This window comes from Pseudorca crassidens, chromosome 13 (genome assembly GCF_039906515.1).
Source record: "Pseudorca crassidens isolate mPseCra1 chromosome 13, mPseCra1.hap1, whole genome shotgun sequence".
In the NCBI taxonomy this organism is placed as follows: Eukaryota; Metazoa; Chordata; class Mammalia; order Artiodactyla; family Delphinidae; genus Pseudorca; species Pseudorca crassidens.
The window spans coordinates 40826775-40842980 of NC_090308.1; the positions used below are offsets into that span (position 1 = coordinate 40826775).

The window sequence follows — 16206 nt, forward strand, 5'->3', positions numbered from 1 at the left end:
CTTTATTTTTGCTTTATATGAGGATACAAAGCGTTGTGTTTCCAACTGTAGAATATGTGCTTATGGAAAGGAAATCAGGGCAAAGTCTCAGATTTTGCTTCTACAAAATGCACGTTTTTACTTATTGAACGTTCTGTACTCCTTCCTTACCATGAATACACATGGTTAGTTTTAACGGTTTTACGTGGTTAAAACCGTTAGTTGGTTTAATTTAGTTGGTATGTCTCTTCAAATACCTTCTCTGTGAATTTTTTTTACTTGTTTTAGCCCAAATATGAGCATTCCCGCATGTTTTTCATCCTACCTAACACAGGCTGGCACCCTTTAATATGTATCGCATAATCAACCACCCATGCTAGCTTCTTGTTTAACAAGTCATTAAAGGCAGGCTTCACTCATAATAAATCTGTTTTATAAGAAAAATAGATAATAAGAAAGCAATCTTAAAATAAGCTACATAAAGGTAAACAAATAAACAGAACAGTCCCTTTAAAAGATTTAAACACAATATAGATGAGTCAAATTTGAAGGCTTTAGAAAAAAAATCATTTTTAAGTCCATATGCTAAATTTTGAATGTTTCCACTACAGGATATAGGTTAAATGCTCAAACTGGTTTGATATCAAAATTAAAGAGTGCCAGAATAGCATTAGGTTTATAACCTCCTTTCATCACCACTCTAACATGCATTTAGAAGCAGATTTTATTGCTTTTCTAGAATACTTTGTAATATTAATTTCAACATTTCTAAATATTTTGTGGTTACAAGAAATAATTCCATTCTTAAAACACAGTAGTTGAAATAGTCATTCCAAAAGAGATGATCATAAAGCGACTGACCTTAATTCCCAGGGATTCAAACTCTTCAGCCTATCTACAAGTTGCAGTTTGAAACAAAAATTACCCTTCCATTATTAAAAACAAAAATCATTGTTTTCTTTTTCAGTCCTTCTAAACTTTGTTACCCTGCTTGCATATGATGCACTCTTCTGGGCGTAGAATTTCACAGCAGTTATTAAAAAAAAAAAACAAGCCATACAGTTGGCTTTATCAAACAATAATTTCCCATTAACAGAAACTTTGGGTGTATGACTCATTTTACACAAAACAAATAATGATCGTTAAAATGAATACTTAAATGAAAACTGTAATAAGGATTTTTAATTTTATTTTTTATTTTCTCACACAGTCTAACACCTGAAAACAACTACATTATGGGCACCTTCCTGAAAGGTGTCAGCTGTTTCCTTTTTTTTAAAGACAACAAGCAGAAACAGAGCTCAAATCACGTTTCCAGAGAAAGGTGAGGGATATAGGATAAGGCTGCTACAAACTAGCTTTCACAAGTGGGAAATGGGAAGTCAGTCAACTCTTTCCTCTCTGATAACCCTTTATTTGAAGAGCAACAGGGGAATTACGAACACATTTTGTAAAATAATGCTGTCTTGAAGACAATCTCTGGTGGACCAAGTCCTTACTTCCCTCGAAGTGGTCAAATCCAAGACTTAATTTCAACAGTGTTGAAACTTATTACTTGAAGCTATGGCAGCACAAAACTGTCTTCTTTAAATGGAAAATATGACCAACTTGCATGAGATAAATTAATTTTGAAAGTGGGAGTGGGTGGGGGAGCTACACAACTTTTTTTTTTTTTTTGGGGGGGTTGAGGATGAACACGAAGACTCCCTAAGCAACCACAAAACCATTATAAAGTCTCCGGATGTAAAGGGATGTTCGACCGGACAGCCCAAAAGCTGAGCTCAAAAGCTCTCCAAATCACAGCTCCTCACCGAGGGACTTTTGGGTTAACGGCTACCGAGCACTGGGGGAATCCCTGCCTTGGGTTAAAGGAGGATAACTGGAGAAAAGACGCACGTCATAACAATCTGGCAATTCTCTGCAAGACCCTGTCCTTCTTGGCCCTCCTCCGGGCGGGCCCCGCACGGCCAGGCGCAGGTCCGAGGGGACGGCGGGGAGGTCCCGCATCAGCCCAGGCGCCTCCCCCAGCAATTCGAGACCAACCGCCCCTGGGACCCGGGCACGAGGCCGGAGCGGGATAAGCTCCCCAACCCCGTGCCCCGCCCGCCGCCTCCCGCCCTTGGCCTCCGCAGCGGGTCTGGCCACCCTCCCCGCCGCCACCCACACCCGCCTCGCGCCTCCGGGCCCCGCTACCTCCCAGCCCCCGGCCGGGCCCCTGCGAGGCTGCGCTTCCCGTAAACTCCCCTCCCGGCGCTGCCCCCTCCCCGCCTCGGCCCCGCCCCCGCGGGACCCTGAGCCGCTCGTGATTGGCCCGGCCGCGCCATCACTCTCGGGCCGCGTCACCGCCCTCGTTTCCGACCGCCTCGAGACCGGCAGTGGTGTTAGTGCTTGAGGAGCCGCGGTGGAGGGCGTCTTGCTCCTCCGCTCGCTCCTGCTCGCCCGCAGGTCGGCGCGCTAGCCCAGCTGAGCGGCTACCAGCGCTGCGGGGCGGCCGGGCTGCACGCGCACCCGCCAACTGGGAAGCGGAGACACAGCTAGTTCGAGCTTCGGGATGAGGAGCGGGCGAAGTTGACTAGCCCCCCCCCACCCACGCTGCGCCTCTGCGGCGCAGAGGTGCGCTGCCCTCTCCAGGAGGTGCCCGCGCACGGCTCTGCTCCAGGTGTGCACGGGACAGCCCGCCCCCGAGACCTGCAAACTTCACCCCAAGTCCAAAGTGTGAGCTCCGAGGGCGGTGCCGGGAGCCGGACTCCGTGTAGGGAGAGCTGTCCTGGCGGCTCTCGCGGCCGTCGGAGGGCGGAGACCGGTGGAAACTTTGTCACCATCATCGTAGTTACTACGGTTTACTGTTGTTCTCCCCGCAGGGGCTGCAGCGAGAGCTCTGTCGCGCCTGTTTATTTGCCAGAGGAGCCGCCCCGGGGAGAAGACTCGGAGGGGAGTTGTCTCCCCAAGGGATACCTGCAACTCAGGCGGGGGGTTTGGGCGGCCTGGATGCGCAGAACCCAGCCCCGCAGCCGCTGACGCCGGGCGGCGGCGAAGTTTGGCTGCTGAGCGGCGCGGCGCAAGGCCACTGGACAGCGGGCAGCCAGGCGGCAGCGGGAGCGATGCCGGTTGGGGGCCTGTTGCCGCTCTTCAGTAGTCCCGCGGGCAGCGGCCTGGGCGGCGGCCTGGGTGGGGGGCTCGGCGGTGGCAGGAAGGGGTCCGGCCCCGCCGCCTTCCGCCTGACGGAGAAGTTCGTGCTGCTGTTGGTGTTCAGCGCCTTCATCACGCTCTGCTTCGGGGCGATCTTCTTCCTGCCGGACTCTTCCAAGCTGCTCAGCGGGGTCCTGTTCCACTCCAGCCCCGCCCTGCAGCCGCCCGCCGACCGCAAGCCCGGGCCCGGGGCGCGCGCCGAGGACGCGGCAGATGAGCGAGCCCGGCGCGGCGAGGAGGGCGCGCCCGGGGACCCCGCGGCCGCCCTGGAGGACAACTTGGCCAGGATCCGTGAAAACCACGAGCGGGCTCTGAGGGAAGCCAAGGAGACCCTGCAGAAGCTGCCCGAGGAGATCCAAAGAGACATCCTGATGGAGAAGGAGAAGGTGGCCCAGGACCAGCTGAGTAACAGGGTGGGGTTCAAGATGCTGCCTCCAGTGGACTTAGCACCACTCGTTGGGGCGATTGACGGGGAGCCTGCCGACGCCGCCATCCGCGAGAAAAGGGAGAAGATCAAAGAGGTGAGTGCACCCGGCTAGAAATCCCTGCGGACTCGCAGTGTTTTTCTGGGAGAAACGACAAACCTTTGAAACTCTTTAAGACTGTAACATTACAGTGTGGGGAGACATGGTTTTCCACTTACACCAGGTGCAGTATCAAAGGCTCTTTCGTTTCCATTTCAGTGTCAGAGTAGATGGGGCCAATTATTATCTGAGGTTGAATCCCGTTGTTCTTAACTTGCATGCTCCGGTGAGCATAAGCCACACAAGGTAGGTATTAAATACATGGGCAGGTGCTGTGCAAACCTCCTCTTTCACTGCCTGATCCATGGTTAATCGTCCCTGAGAGCAGTGACAGTGAAGGTTCCAAACAGCCCTCTAATGAGGCTTGGACGTGGCTTTGAAATGAAGCTTGCATGTAAACGCAAAGTATCAATCACGCATGATAGAAACGTTCTAACAGCAAGCCAGCACACGCCGCGTTGGGTCAGGTGGCCCCATTCTGCCAGGTGGCATCCTGTGTGTACTTACAGCCTATAAAGGTGAAACTCGAGAACTTCCTATCATAGGGAGCACACTGTTGTTTACTTTTCAAAAAATGGAAAATGTAAAAGGCCAGCCTACCGCCTCTTGCATTTCGGGTGTAGTCAGAAAAACAGTACTCCATGTGATGCAACAGGTTTTCCTCCACAGCAGCACAATGATGACAAACTTAATCTAGGACAAACATGGACTTTGATAAGTCTTTCATAATTTCTTTCCTGTGTTTTTCAGTTAGAACTTGTAACATGTGGTTAGTTCATGCCTAGCTTAAAGCTGAAGAGGACCTTCCAAATCCTTTCGGACTGTCATTTTAAAGATGAAAGTTGAAGGGTCCAGAGCCCGAGAACCAGTTAGTGATTGAGTCAGGACTTGAAGCCCGGACTTCCTCTTGTCACCAGGCTCTCTGTGGACATGCCTCCTTTTACAGCTACTCTCCCCTGTGAAACTATGCCAGCCTGTTTTTTTACACAATCCAAGAGCTGCAGGAACCATTATTAAAAGCATTTCGTCTCAAATCTTGATTCCAATTTCTAAAATACATTATGAATGGAAGTAATATATTTGTCATTTTTTAAGGTTCACAGAGTCTCTGTGAAAATAAATTTTGTGTTTTGACATTGGGCAGGTAATCAGGAAAGGAAGCTTCCTGATTCCCCCCCCAATTTTCAGAGACAATTTTGAGGTTGTGAAGAGGTACCTAGCTTAAGTGGCTCCAGAATGGAGGCAGCTTGATTGTTGTAGGATTTCTGATTTTAGTATAAAGACCAGATGAATTTGGTTAAGCTGTAATTGAGCAAGTTTAAGTGGCTTTGGGTGCCTTTCAGTTTACCCTAGGCAGAATGCCTTGATTCATCCCTCCTGTGCAAGTAGCTTCCTTCCACAGCCCATCAGCCTGTCTGCTTTGAGACCCTTCCTCAGGCATAGAACCCTCCTAGACTTGAGCGGGGGCGGGGGGGGTTGGATTTTACTCCCTGTGACAACTTCTGTCTAGCAGTTTCCGTTCTCCAAGAAATCCTGTCAGTGCTGCAAAACCAGGAAGGTGGAAAAAAGTCTCTGCTTTCACCAACCATCTCCCTCTCCTCTTCATCTCTCAGCCTCCTTGAAAATAGCCAACCAAAACCCATAGATAATTTAGCCCCAAATTTGTATCTGCTTATGTTTCTCTTAAGTTTGAAGCAGTGTAATTCACACGTTTCATTCCTCTAAATTCCTATGCGCTGCCAGTTAGTGCAGATCACAGGAAATTGTCCCAGGAAATTATTTTAAATACTAAAGATGCATGGATGTGAAAAAGCTATCAGTGCTGACCAGTAGTGATTAAAAGTGCATCTAGAGCAGAAGCACTAAGACAGTAGCAGTCAATTCAGGACAGCATATTAACAGTTAGTGATTAGAAGCACTAAGACAGTAGCAGTCAATTCAGGACAGCATATTAACAGTTAGTGATGCATATCTGTCCTTATTAGATCCATGTTATCTATGTCTCTAGATCAGAAGGTCTTAATGAACCACATAAAGGAAATTTATGTAGTCTCCTATGTCCATGTGGTGCTAACATCTTCGCACCTAGATGTTTTGAAACCGCCCAGTCTTGGCATAAAGTGGTTGAACTAAATGGGTTCTTTAAAATTTCTTGTTGCGGTGAGAACCCAGGGGGCAGGGAAGCCAGCATGATTAGCTTCAGTATTTAGTCAAAGGCTAACGGGAAGGAATGGATTATGGATTTTCATCAGATTAGTTCAGGCAGATGTGTTCCTTTGTAAACCAAAAAAAAAAAAAAAAGTTACTCATGTTATTCTAAAAGTACACTGTAAATGTTCAGTTTTAGAGAGGAAAGAGTGGTTGCCCGCTGTGAATAAGGCTCTGGACTTTACACATCTAGATTCAGTTCAGGTACCACCATGTACGCCCTGTCATGGACCAACGGATCTTTGCCTTGATCTTGATTTTTATCGTTCCTGTATTTTCTAGTTCTCTTCATATACTTGGGTTCTCTGTCACACCTGAAAGTACTAACAGTTTTATGGGTAGAATTTAGAAGGTATAAGCAAGTCTCACATGTTGGGAGCTTGGACTGTAATATCTGAGCCAAACTTTCACTTTGTAAATTTGGTTTAAAGACAGCCAGTGCTATTTTTATATTGCCAACACAGCTGTGTTACTGGTACCCTGGTAAATTTTTAACAAATTTGTGCTAAGGGGAAACACTTTCTCATTTCAAATAGGATATTTATTGCCTAGCACCCTTCACATAAAGGTGCTACGTGCTTCCCAGTTCTGATCTCTGATGGGTGGTAAACATTTGATGTAAAACTTAAAGCCGAAATGAAGACAGCCCCCCACCCCATGAAAACTTTGTAGATAAATTAACTCTGGGATTTCCCTGAAATTTACAGCACACACATAGTGCATATTCTCATGAGATTGATCTTTTAAAAATTGTGCTCAAGTGGTCCTTAACTTTAAAAAGCACTGGTAGACAAACGAAGTACAGAAGTTAAAGACCACCATGGAATTTTTAGAAAAGTAGTCCATTTTTCCTTCCACCCCAACTCTTTTTTAAAATCAGGAAGCTTTTGTGGGGAGTCACTACAAAGAGCCTGCACTGTCCTTTAGGATTAGAGCCCTAATTATCAAATTATCAGTGGGATTCCTCCCTTCTCAGACTGGAACTCCTACCAGTCTAAGTGGGGTGGGGGTGGGGAGGCTGACAGCCAGCTTTGGGCCTATCAGGTAAGGTTTTCGGACCATTTAGCTGTAGGGTCACAGTTGTCTTCTCTAGGTTTCTCCAAACAGGCTTTAGTTTTTAATTCCAGAACTATTTATAATAAAAAGTTGAAAGAAAATTTTCATATTGATGGCTAATGGTGAATATATATTTTTATGCCTTACACTAGCCTTAGGTTGTTCTAGAGTCTATAATTTATGTTAACTATTGACGATTAACCCTTTTATTAAAGGTCAGACATAGGAATAATCTACCTTGACCTATTAAAACAAGACATTTTTTATTTGAAACTTAACTTATTTGTGTGGGTAGTAGTGTGGAAAATAATATTTGCAAAATAAGACCACAGTTTGAAGACCTGAGTCTGAAGGAGCTTAGATGTCCTTGGGTTACCTTGCCTGTTCTGCTCACCCTGTTCTGAAACACACTGGACATTGAACATGGGCAAATGCAAGATTTCCCCACTCTTTGGACCTTTCCCAGAGCAGGTAGGTCATGGAGTGTTTGTAAGAGGCTTCTCTCTTTAACAAGTAAATAAATAAATTAAGGTGTCAACAGTGTATGTATTAGAGTAGATGTTGACTGTTGAACATTAATATACAAAAGCAGGAGAAGATTGTTAATGGATAATCAGTTATGCTCAACTTAATTTTCTGTAAGCTATTGATAATTTGTCTGGGAGGAGTATTCTGTCTTCCTCATATTGGGTAACTTAACATTCTTAACATTCATATAAAGGAACTCTATATAGGACCTAAAACCTAGTTTAGGCTGTGGAAAAGAGGTTAAAAAAAATGCATTTTTGAGTAAATGCATCTGCATCTCTTAGGTGAGCTAATAATTAAACCACTTTGAGAAATTTATGCTAATGTTTCACATGTGTGAAAAGTGTCTCTGGATGAGATCTGAATTTGTTGGGCTTCAGCAGCTTAGTTAACATATTTGTATTAAATTATTTAATAAGCTATGGTAATACAAATTCTTTATTAGAGAGCGTTTAAAGCATGTGTCTCAAGGTCAGAGGGGAGGAAACCCAACAGATCAGTGTGAGGGCTAAATATACATGGGTAGATCAGCACTGCACTGGACCCTGCTTATACCTCGTAACCCAGTAGAGAACCTGTGGCCTTTTAAGTTCTTTATAACCTGCAAAACCACAAAAATGTATGTGTTTGTCAAAGGTAAGTTTTGGTTGGTCAAAATAGGAGCAGCCCCCCTGTGGGCTCCAGGGTTACTGTGACATGCCTTTTCCCTAAGTAGGCAAAAATGATACAGGAGAAGCCAATGTTTGGTAGTTCAAGGAAGAGATTCTTTCTTTGGGGAAACTAAGTCTTGACTTTTCCCTCAGTGTTCTTTGTCTAGCACCTTGTTTAGTGTTAAATAATTGAACAACCTGTAGTCCCCCACCCTTTACTACTAAATATGTTTAAAGGTTCTTTACACAAAGTCTGCAAAATTTTTTTTCTGTTACCAAAAATATGCCTTAAAAATTATAACTCTCTGATTTTTAAAAGTAAACATATGCCCTAAGCCATAAAATATTGTATCTGAATGAGACTTTAGAGATAGCTACAATAGAGGCAACTGAGATGCAAAGATTGTTCTGGAAATCACTTTGCTAGTTAGTGGTAGAGTTGAGAATAGAAGCCCAATCCTGGATGGAATGTTGCTCATTATCCTGACATGGCTTGTCTCCTAAGTAAAATGCCAGAGAGGTGTATAAATTGACTGCCTATATTCATTATTTGCAGACACTAATGTCAAGTGAGTACAAAACATGTACAATCCTGCAGTATTATAACTTTGACCTCGTATTAGTTAAGTTACATTAACTATAGTAATTAAAAAAAACAAAACTTACTAGGGGCATAATTCAGAAGGCCTCTTTTTAAAACCACCCAGGGAAAATTTGATGACATCTTTTTCTCCTTATGAAGATATCTGCAGGAAACAGAGGCATTAGTAATCGTTCAATTGGTCATTCTTTACAAAGAGAGATGGGGGAGAAATAGGGAGAAAAAAAGAGAAAAGGTGTGGGCCAACGTCGAGGAGCTCTTTTAAACTATAAATGTACATGCTCTTTGGACATTGTGCAATGCATAACAGAAGAATGGAAAGCTAATCTGAAGGAGTATGTGTTTTTAAAAGTAGACATACATTTAATGATATCACTTATCTGTGGAATCCATGATATATGACAAACTAACGAATATAACAAAAATGAAGCAGACTCACAGATATAGAGAGCAAACTGGTGGTTACCAGTGGGGAGAGGGAAAGCGGAGGGGGGCAATATAGGGATAGGGGAATAAGAGGTACAAACTATTAGGTGTAAAATAAGCTGCAAGGGGATGTTGTATAACATGGGAATATAGCCAGTATTTTATAATAACAATAAATGGAGTATAACCTTTAATCACCGTACTATACATCTATAACTTATATAATATTGTACAGCAACTACACTTACATTTAAAAAAAAAAGCAGACATACATTTAAAAATCACACCAATCTGTGGTCTCTTCATTATAGGAGCACATAGTTCTCTTCACCCAAGTAGGTCCTGGAGATTCTCTGGATGATTTTTACCTGCCCCTGCTCCATTCATTTGCAACAACATGGTGTTGTGAGAAGGGCTAGTTTTGGGAGTCAGTTGATTTGGGTCTGAATCTGGCCTCTTCCATTTACTAGCTTTGTGACCTTAAGCAACTTGCTTAATCTGTCAGAGCTTCAGTTTTGTCATTTGTAAAATGGAGGTAGTAAACGTACCCACTTTGTTGGATTGGAAAGTTTAAATGTGATCATCCGCACAGAGCACTTAGAATGGTATCAGGTATGCAGGGAGTGTATAATAAATGTTGCTTGCTGTTCTTACTGTTCTTAATCACTACCTAAAGCCATTAAGCGGAGACGACATTGTTTCAGCTACTGTTTAATACATGAGGGAAGTGAGTAAGCATGTTTCAAAAAGTTATCAAAAACAGTTTAAATTAGGTTTGCTTAAAGGGATACATTTCCAGTTCAGGATGATCATTCCAGACAGCTATGATTTTACTGTGCTACTGTCAACTCTGATTTTCTCACATTCCTGCCAAATTCCAAAAAACTTTTGCTATCCTTAAAATTACATACTTTTCCAGCTTCTGTAGTTCAAAATATGTGTTAAAGAACTAGTCTCTTTCTCACAGTCAGATGTGCTTGTTCCTGAAGTACCATCTTCTCAGAATGATCACAGTTCTTGAGTTACTTCCTTAAGTATTGAAATTGTTCCCCGAAATAGAGAAAAAGAGGGATTAAGTAAAATGCATTTTAACCTGTTTTGTCTTTGGAGGAATGTTTTTAAGAAGTGAGAAGAAAATTATTTTAGATTTGGCAAAAATTTATGTAATTGTGGTCAATTCTATAATCAGAGCTCAGTCTGTCACCTGGTAGTCAAAATTCACATAAATCAGCTGTACTTTGTAACTCACAGATTTTGGCCTTTTTTGAGAGCTTTGAAATTAGATTTACTAAGGTATCAGGCCCAGAAGGACCTCAGAGATGCTTAACCCCGGTACTCATTTTACATATGCCTGTGAGCTGTGACTTCCTGAGATTCCCCCAGTGCACTAACTACAGAGCTGGAAACTGCCTCTTCGCTCTCAGGCCCCTGTGAGATGCCTGTGACATCTTGTCTCTAATGAGAACATACGCTTTGGAGGCTGGCTGGCCTGGCCCTCCCTCCTTCTCAGCCCTGTAGCAGGCCAGCAGCAAGAAGCCCACTGAGACTGTCCTAGAAGGAAAGCAACCCTGGTTAGTTCCTTTGCTCTGCAGAATGCAGCAGCACTGCCCCCCGCCCCACACACTGAGTCCTGATAAAGACTTCTGTGATCATTAGGTACTTGAAAGAAAACCAAATGAGATTAAGGCTTAAGAGCATTGCAGCCCTCATTCCTGTCATGAATACTCTGGCAGTTGCTTTAGGTACATTAGAGCCCAGCAGAGCTGCAGATAATCCAGAACAGAGATAATGAAATTAAAAAGCCCATGTAGCCTTTGTTACTTAGTTGACTTTCGTAACTAAAACGCTGCCTCACTTCCTTTTTACTGCCAGTCCATTTGTCTCCCTCACTCTTAAGCTTATCAAAGGCCCAGTCCCTCATTTGCTCCTGTACTTTCTGGTCACTGTTGTTCTACATCCTTTCATACAGTGACACGCAGGTCATATTATATTAACTTTGATTTGTTAATATTATTAACATTTATATTAACTTTTTATTTTTATATTAAGTATTATATAAATACTTTTTTATGTATTTATATATGTGGGTCTCCCATTAGATTGTCCTGTCTCCAGTGCCTAGTGTGAAGGTGCTTAGTATGAGAGAAGGACTGGAAGTGAGGGGATAAAAACCTGGTGAAGGGTGCCGAGCTCTGCAGGGGTGGCTTAATAATACAGCGCACTATGCACTAAGACAATCTTTGTTGCAACACTTGCCTAGGCCAGGAGTTTATGAGAAAAGGTGCAGTAATAATGATGTACATGGGCCTGTGAATGATTGTGGTTGAGACATGAACTTGGGCCATCCAAAGACCATGAGCTATTGCTGGAATCTTCATATCTGCCAATGGAAAGATCTTTTTTTGGGGCCCAGCTGTGTGGCTTGAGGGATCTTAGTTCCCTGACCAGGGATCGAACCCGCCCCCCCCTGCAGTGGAAGCTTGGAGTCCTAACCACCGGACCGCCAGGGAGGTCCTGGAAAGGTCTTTTCAAAGTCCCATGAAGAGCACTTGATTCTCCTAAGGGACAAGAGGGTCCAGAGATAGGAGTCCAGGGCTCATGGTCTACACTGGGGGTGGCCACGTCCAGCTTCCCTGAGCTGATGTTTGAGCCATGATTGACTCTAGTTCCTCTTTCACAAGAATACGTGCCGCAACTACTAATAGTGTTTAGTAGTTGTGTTTCCTCACTGTATGTCTGTCTGTTTGGGCGCAAAGCAAAAGGACAGACCTGTGGAATGATGAAGGTAGCACGGGGTGTATACCTAGTCTCAAAGTCTCATTCCCAGCTGCCTGAAATTTCACCATCAGTGCCTCCCTTTTGTTGATGTATTGCTTCTTAAAGGCTGCTATTAAAACAATATCACTAAACTTGCCCAGCAGAAATTATTATACTTTGAGATTCATCTTAACGAGGGTGAGAATGGGTTTGTAAAAGAAGCAAGTATCTTTCACTGTGTTATTTCATTATAAAGTAACACTTGCTTAGGAAAGAACATTTTGAAAGTACACAGGAGTAGAAAAAAGAAAAAAAAAATCCTTCACAGTTCAATCACTGTCACAAGCAGTGTCAACACTTCCTGCCCCAACATATAGGTTATTTTTCCCCCAGTTATAACCACACTATGTATACATGTTTTTTTTTCATTTTCTTTTAGTGTAATTTTATGATAGCATAGTATATGAAATAGAAGCATCATAGTTTATTTAACCATGCCCTTGGACCTGAACATTTAGATTTTTTCCAGTTTTTTTATTTTAAAATGCTGAAATAAACACCTTTGTCCATTAAGATTCCAGCTCATTTTTCATTGCTGCCCCCAACCCCATGAGTAGGATTTCCCCTTAAATTCCTAGTAGAGGAAATGAATAAGTCAAAGGATCGTAGTACATTTTGAGGGATGACTTTCCAAAAACAATGTATACTTCCACCTGTAATGTAGTGAACCTAGTCTTGACTCTATATATTTCATGGGTGATGAAACAGTATCTTATATATTTAATTTTCCTTTCTTTAAGCAGCATTTCCTCCTGGGTTGGGTGACTAGTTGGATTTCCTCACTGTGAGTTGTATAGGACAAGGAGGCTTTTAAAGAAGCAGGATTGGGACGAAGGCAGAGCTTGGAGACTAAGAAGTGGGTGTCAGAGAAGATGGATCTGTCAGGCACATGGCTCCTGAAGGGGGCAAAGTCCTGAAAGGCAGTGGACAGCGTTGTCTACTAAACACAGCAGCAAAATTTGCCTCTTCCCTGGGCTGGACCCCTAGGATTATAAGTGCCCTTTATTGATAGGAGTACCTACCAAGCATGTTGGAACAGCCTGCCTTCCCTCAGCCAAGATGCAGCCCACCAGCTTCCAGCAGCTCATCTTCATTGTTATCGTTGGGTTTTTGCATCACATATTTGAGGAAGATGTTGGCCTCTCTGAAGATCTGGGAAAGGAGGGATGGAATCTTCTTTTTTAGAATTCATCAGGATGGCTTCCTAATATTTTAAGATCATAGTTGAAGCTCAGAAATGGTCCAGATAGAATTTCAGAAGTGGTTTGTTGTTTTTTTTTTTTCGTGGTGCCAGAAAATGGCAAGTCTGACAAAGCTGAATTCTTAAAGAAGAAAAATTAACCAAAAGGAAATTGTCAATAAGATTTCAAAGCAATATACATGTTGACGTTTGAAGGGGCAGGCTGGTCTTATATATTAGAGGCCTTTGGTGTCTTAAATAGGATAAATGTGCATTTTGTCTAAGGTATTTTATTTTAGAATAAAAGAAAAGCATGATTTATTTATGAAGTTTAGGCTTTTTTTTTTTTTGGCTAACTCCAAATAAACGTGTTTTTAGTCATGCTTTTTTGAGGTAGTGAGGAGCTGCACATTTCAAAATGTATTTATATTCTGACCTTGGTTAGTTCATAAAAGTCTGCCAAATGCCAGAACTGTTTAAATTTGGCTTTGAGACTGTGTTAACATGGTGAATAATGGTTGACATAAATGTACTATATTATTTTTATAAATTGTGGTTTGAGATGATAGTCATTTTAGAATATTTAGGATGCTGTTCTCTGAGACATGTTATTTTTGTAGTCAACTAGCAGTGTTGATTGTCAAAATGTATCTAGTCAACTACAAGTTTTCATCTCATGATTAGAAATGCCTCAACGAGGTCCATGTTGTGATTTCAGGAGTTAGCCTGAGTCAGGTTTATAAGGCATTCTTGGTAAGTGTAAAAGGAAGTTTATGTAGTAAAAAACGTGTTTTATGATTGGCATGTGTTTAATACATTGTATACGTTCACTCATATTAAGCATTTTGGTTAGTCTTCATTATTTAATCCTCCTAGGGCTTGCTTAACTTAGAATGTGTGATGAAGAGCTTAGCTTAAAAAAGAAAAAAAAGCAGGTGGGGTGAGCAGCTAATTGGAGGAGCATAAAAATGAAGATGATTTATTAACTACTGTTGAAAGCAGCTTTAGCAGTTACGGTGAATAAAAATTATGATTTATTAAGTCTTCTATCAGTAATAAGATAAAGCCACAGCAGAGGTTAGAAGTACTTCTGTTTTCACTTACTCTGAGAGTACAGAATCTCTGTGATGTTGGTTCTTCACAGTCATGAATCTGTTACAGGACTGTCATGTTAAGAGCAGGAGAAAGAGCTTCCCCTGTATTCGTCCACCGGAGCCGTAGCCCTGGGCCTCACCCATAATAGCACCTAGTAAATATTAGTTGAATAAATACACCTTTTTAATACCAGGAGGAATTACTTAGGTTAAGTGTGACACCCTCCCCCCTTTAAATAATCACATATTCCAAAAGTGGTGTCCACTCATCTTTGGAACCCCTGCTACCTGTCCTCATGGGCTACAGGCCATTGTCTTGGAGGGGAGACCTGATTTTTTTTTATAACAGTCAAAAGTCATTCAGAACCAGATCTAGTGAATAAAGAGATTCATCAATGTAGGAATCATCTTTTCTAGTTTTAAAGTTGTTTTTAGAATGATTTATAAAGTGAAAAGCTGTATTCATTTTCTTACATGACTTGTAAACTGGCTGTGAAGGTGGTTCATAAAAAAAAGTCTTTTGAGCAGATGTAACATCACTGAAATAAATGTGGGTACTTGTGAGATTCTTTTGAAGGTCGACACTTACTTGAATATAAAAAGTCCTGTTTTGCTTAAAAGTTAGTCTGCTTTATATTTACACTCAGCATTTTTTCATTTTTAAATTAGGTAGAGTCCTCATTCATTTCTGTTCATTATTATCTAGAGCTGTGGACTACATTTAATAAGAGTTGTCATTTTTCTTACATTTCAGTTTTGTACATGGTACACTGTAATTAAAGTTAGTGTGGGTTTTTTTTTTTTTTTTTTCCCTATCCCAGCAAACATTTTTGGGAGACCATGGTGTTTTTATAAATAGTGCCTACAATACCACATTGAAATGAAAAGTCATAGGTTAGGTGTTATTTCCACGAAATTAGAATTTAATAAAAATTTTCTCTGTAAGAAGGTGTAATATTTTGAGAAAGAACCTTAGTCTTCTGTTTCCCAGTTTAATATTATCTCTCCTGAAGAGTGTTGTCTCATAGAAATAATTGCATGGTAGAGGCTCTGTAAATTTCATGAATTTGCACATGGTCCCTTTTCCAGTTCATTCTGCAGATCACTATTAGATTAATCTTCCCAAAATATCACTTCTCTCATGTTGCCCAGCTCAGGTTTTAGTGGGCCTCGTTTCCTATGGAGCACTGATTCAAACTTTAGCCAGCTTGAGAGTCACCTGGAGAGCACGTTAGCACTCAGATTGCAAGTTGCTGCTTCCAGAGTTTCTAATTCAGTAGGTCTGGGTGGGCCCCAGAATTTGCATTTTTAACATATTCCTGTAGGTGATGCTGATACCACTGGTCCAGTGACTGAAGTTTAAGAAACATTGTTCTATAATGAAGTCCCAACTCCTTAGGCTGGCATTCATTGTCTTCTACAAATCTGCCTCAGTTTGCTGGAGTCACATCCCTTAAATTAGGAAGGACTCTGTGCTTCAGCTAAACTTGCATAGGTACTGTCTCCAAAACACACCTTGTTTTATTCTTCACAAATGGAGTGTCTTCTCATTTGCGCAAAAATCTGTGCCTCCTTGAAGCCCTCTCTCACATTCCCAACCTTTACTGATCTCTCCCTTCTCCGAAGTTATGTGGTATTGATTGTTTCTGTCTTTGGCCTGTTTGTTGCTAAGTTCATGGGCATGGTTATCTTCCATCTGGAGTTTAGACCTCCTCAGTGTGGAGACGCCTTTTTCTACTCCATAGATTCATGGTCCAGAAATTAACAGTGGAGGGCAGTTAGTCTTAAATACAACCAAAATGAGAAACAATTTAAGTATGTCACCAAAATTCTTTACAACCTACTCAGACGGTGAGACAAGATGGCAGAGTAGAAACCCTTCTGAGCCTCCCCTTCCATCTGTGAAATGGGGCTAATAATTCCCTTTTGCAGAGTTCTTCTAAGAATTACAGTA

At 42.2% G+C, this 16206-nt stretch overlaps 1 protein-coding gene across 2 annotated transcripts in view; it reads left to right on the top strand.

Moving 5' to 3' along the window:
- The first annotated feature begins 2363 nt into the window (after window positions 1-2363).
- MAN1A1 (mannosidase alpha class 1A member 1) overlaps window positions 2364-16206 on the top strand; it is a 173356-nt gene continuing 159513 nt past the window's right edge. Inside the window, exons 1-2 of one of the 2 annotated variants that reach the window (XM_067702248.1) lie at window positions 2364-2638; window positions 2841-3689. In XM_067702248.1, coding sequence (XP_067558349.1) covers window positions 3081-3689 — 609 coding nt within the window. In that variant the 5' untranslated portion in view covers window positions 2364-2638; window positions 2841-3080. Of the gene's footprint in view, window positions 3690-16206 lie in introns of both variants that reach the window. The other variant, XM_067702249.1, reaches the window with a different exon arrangement.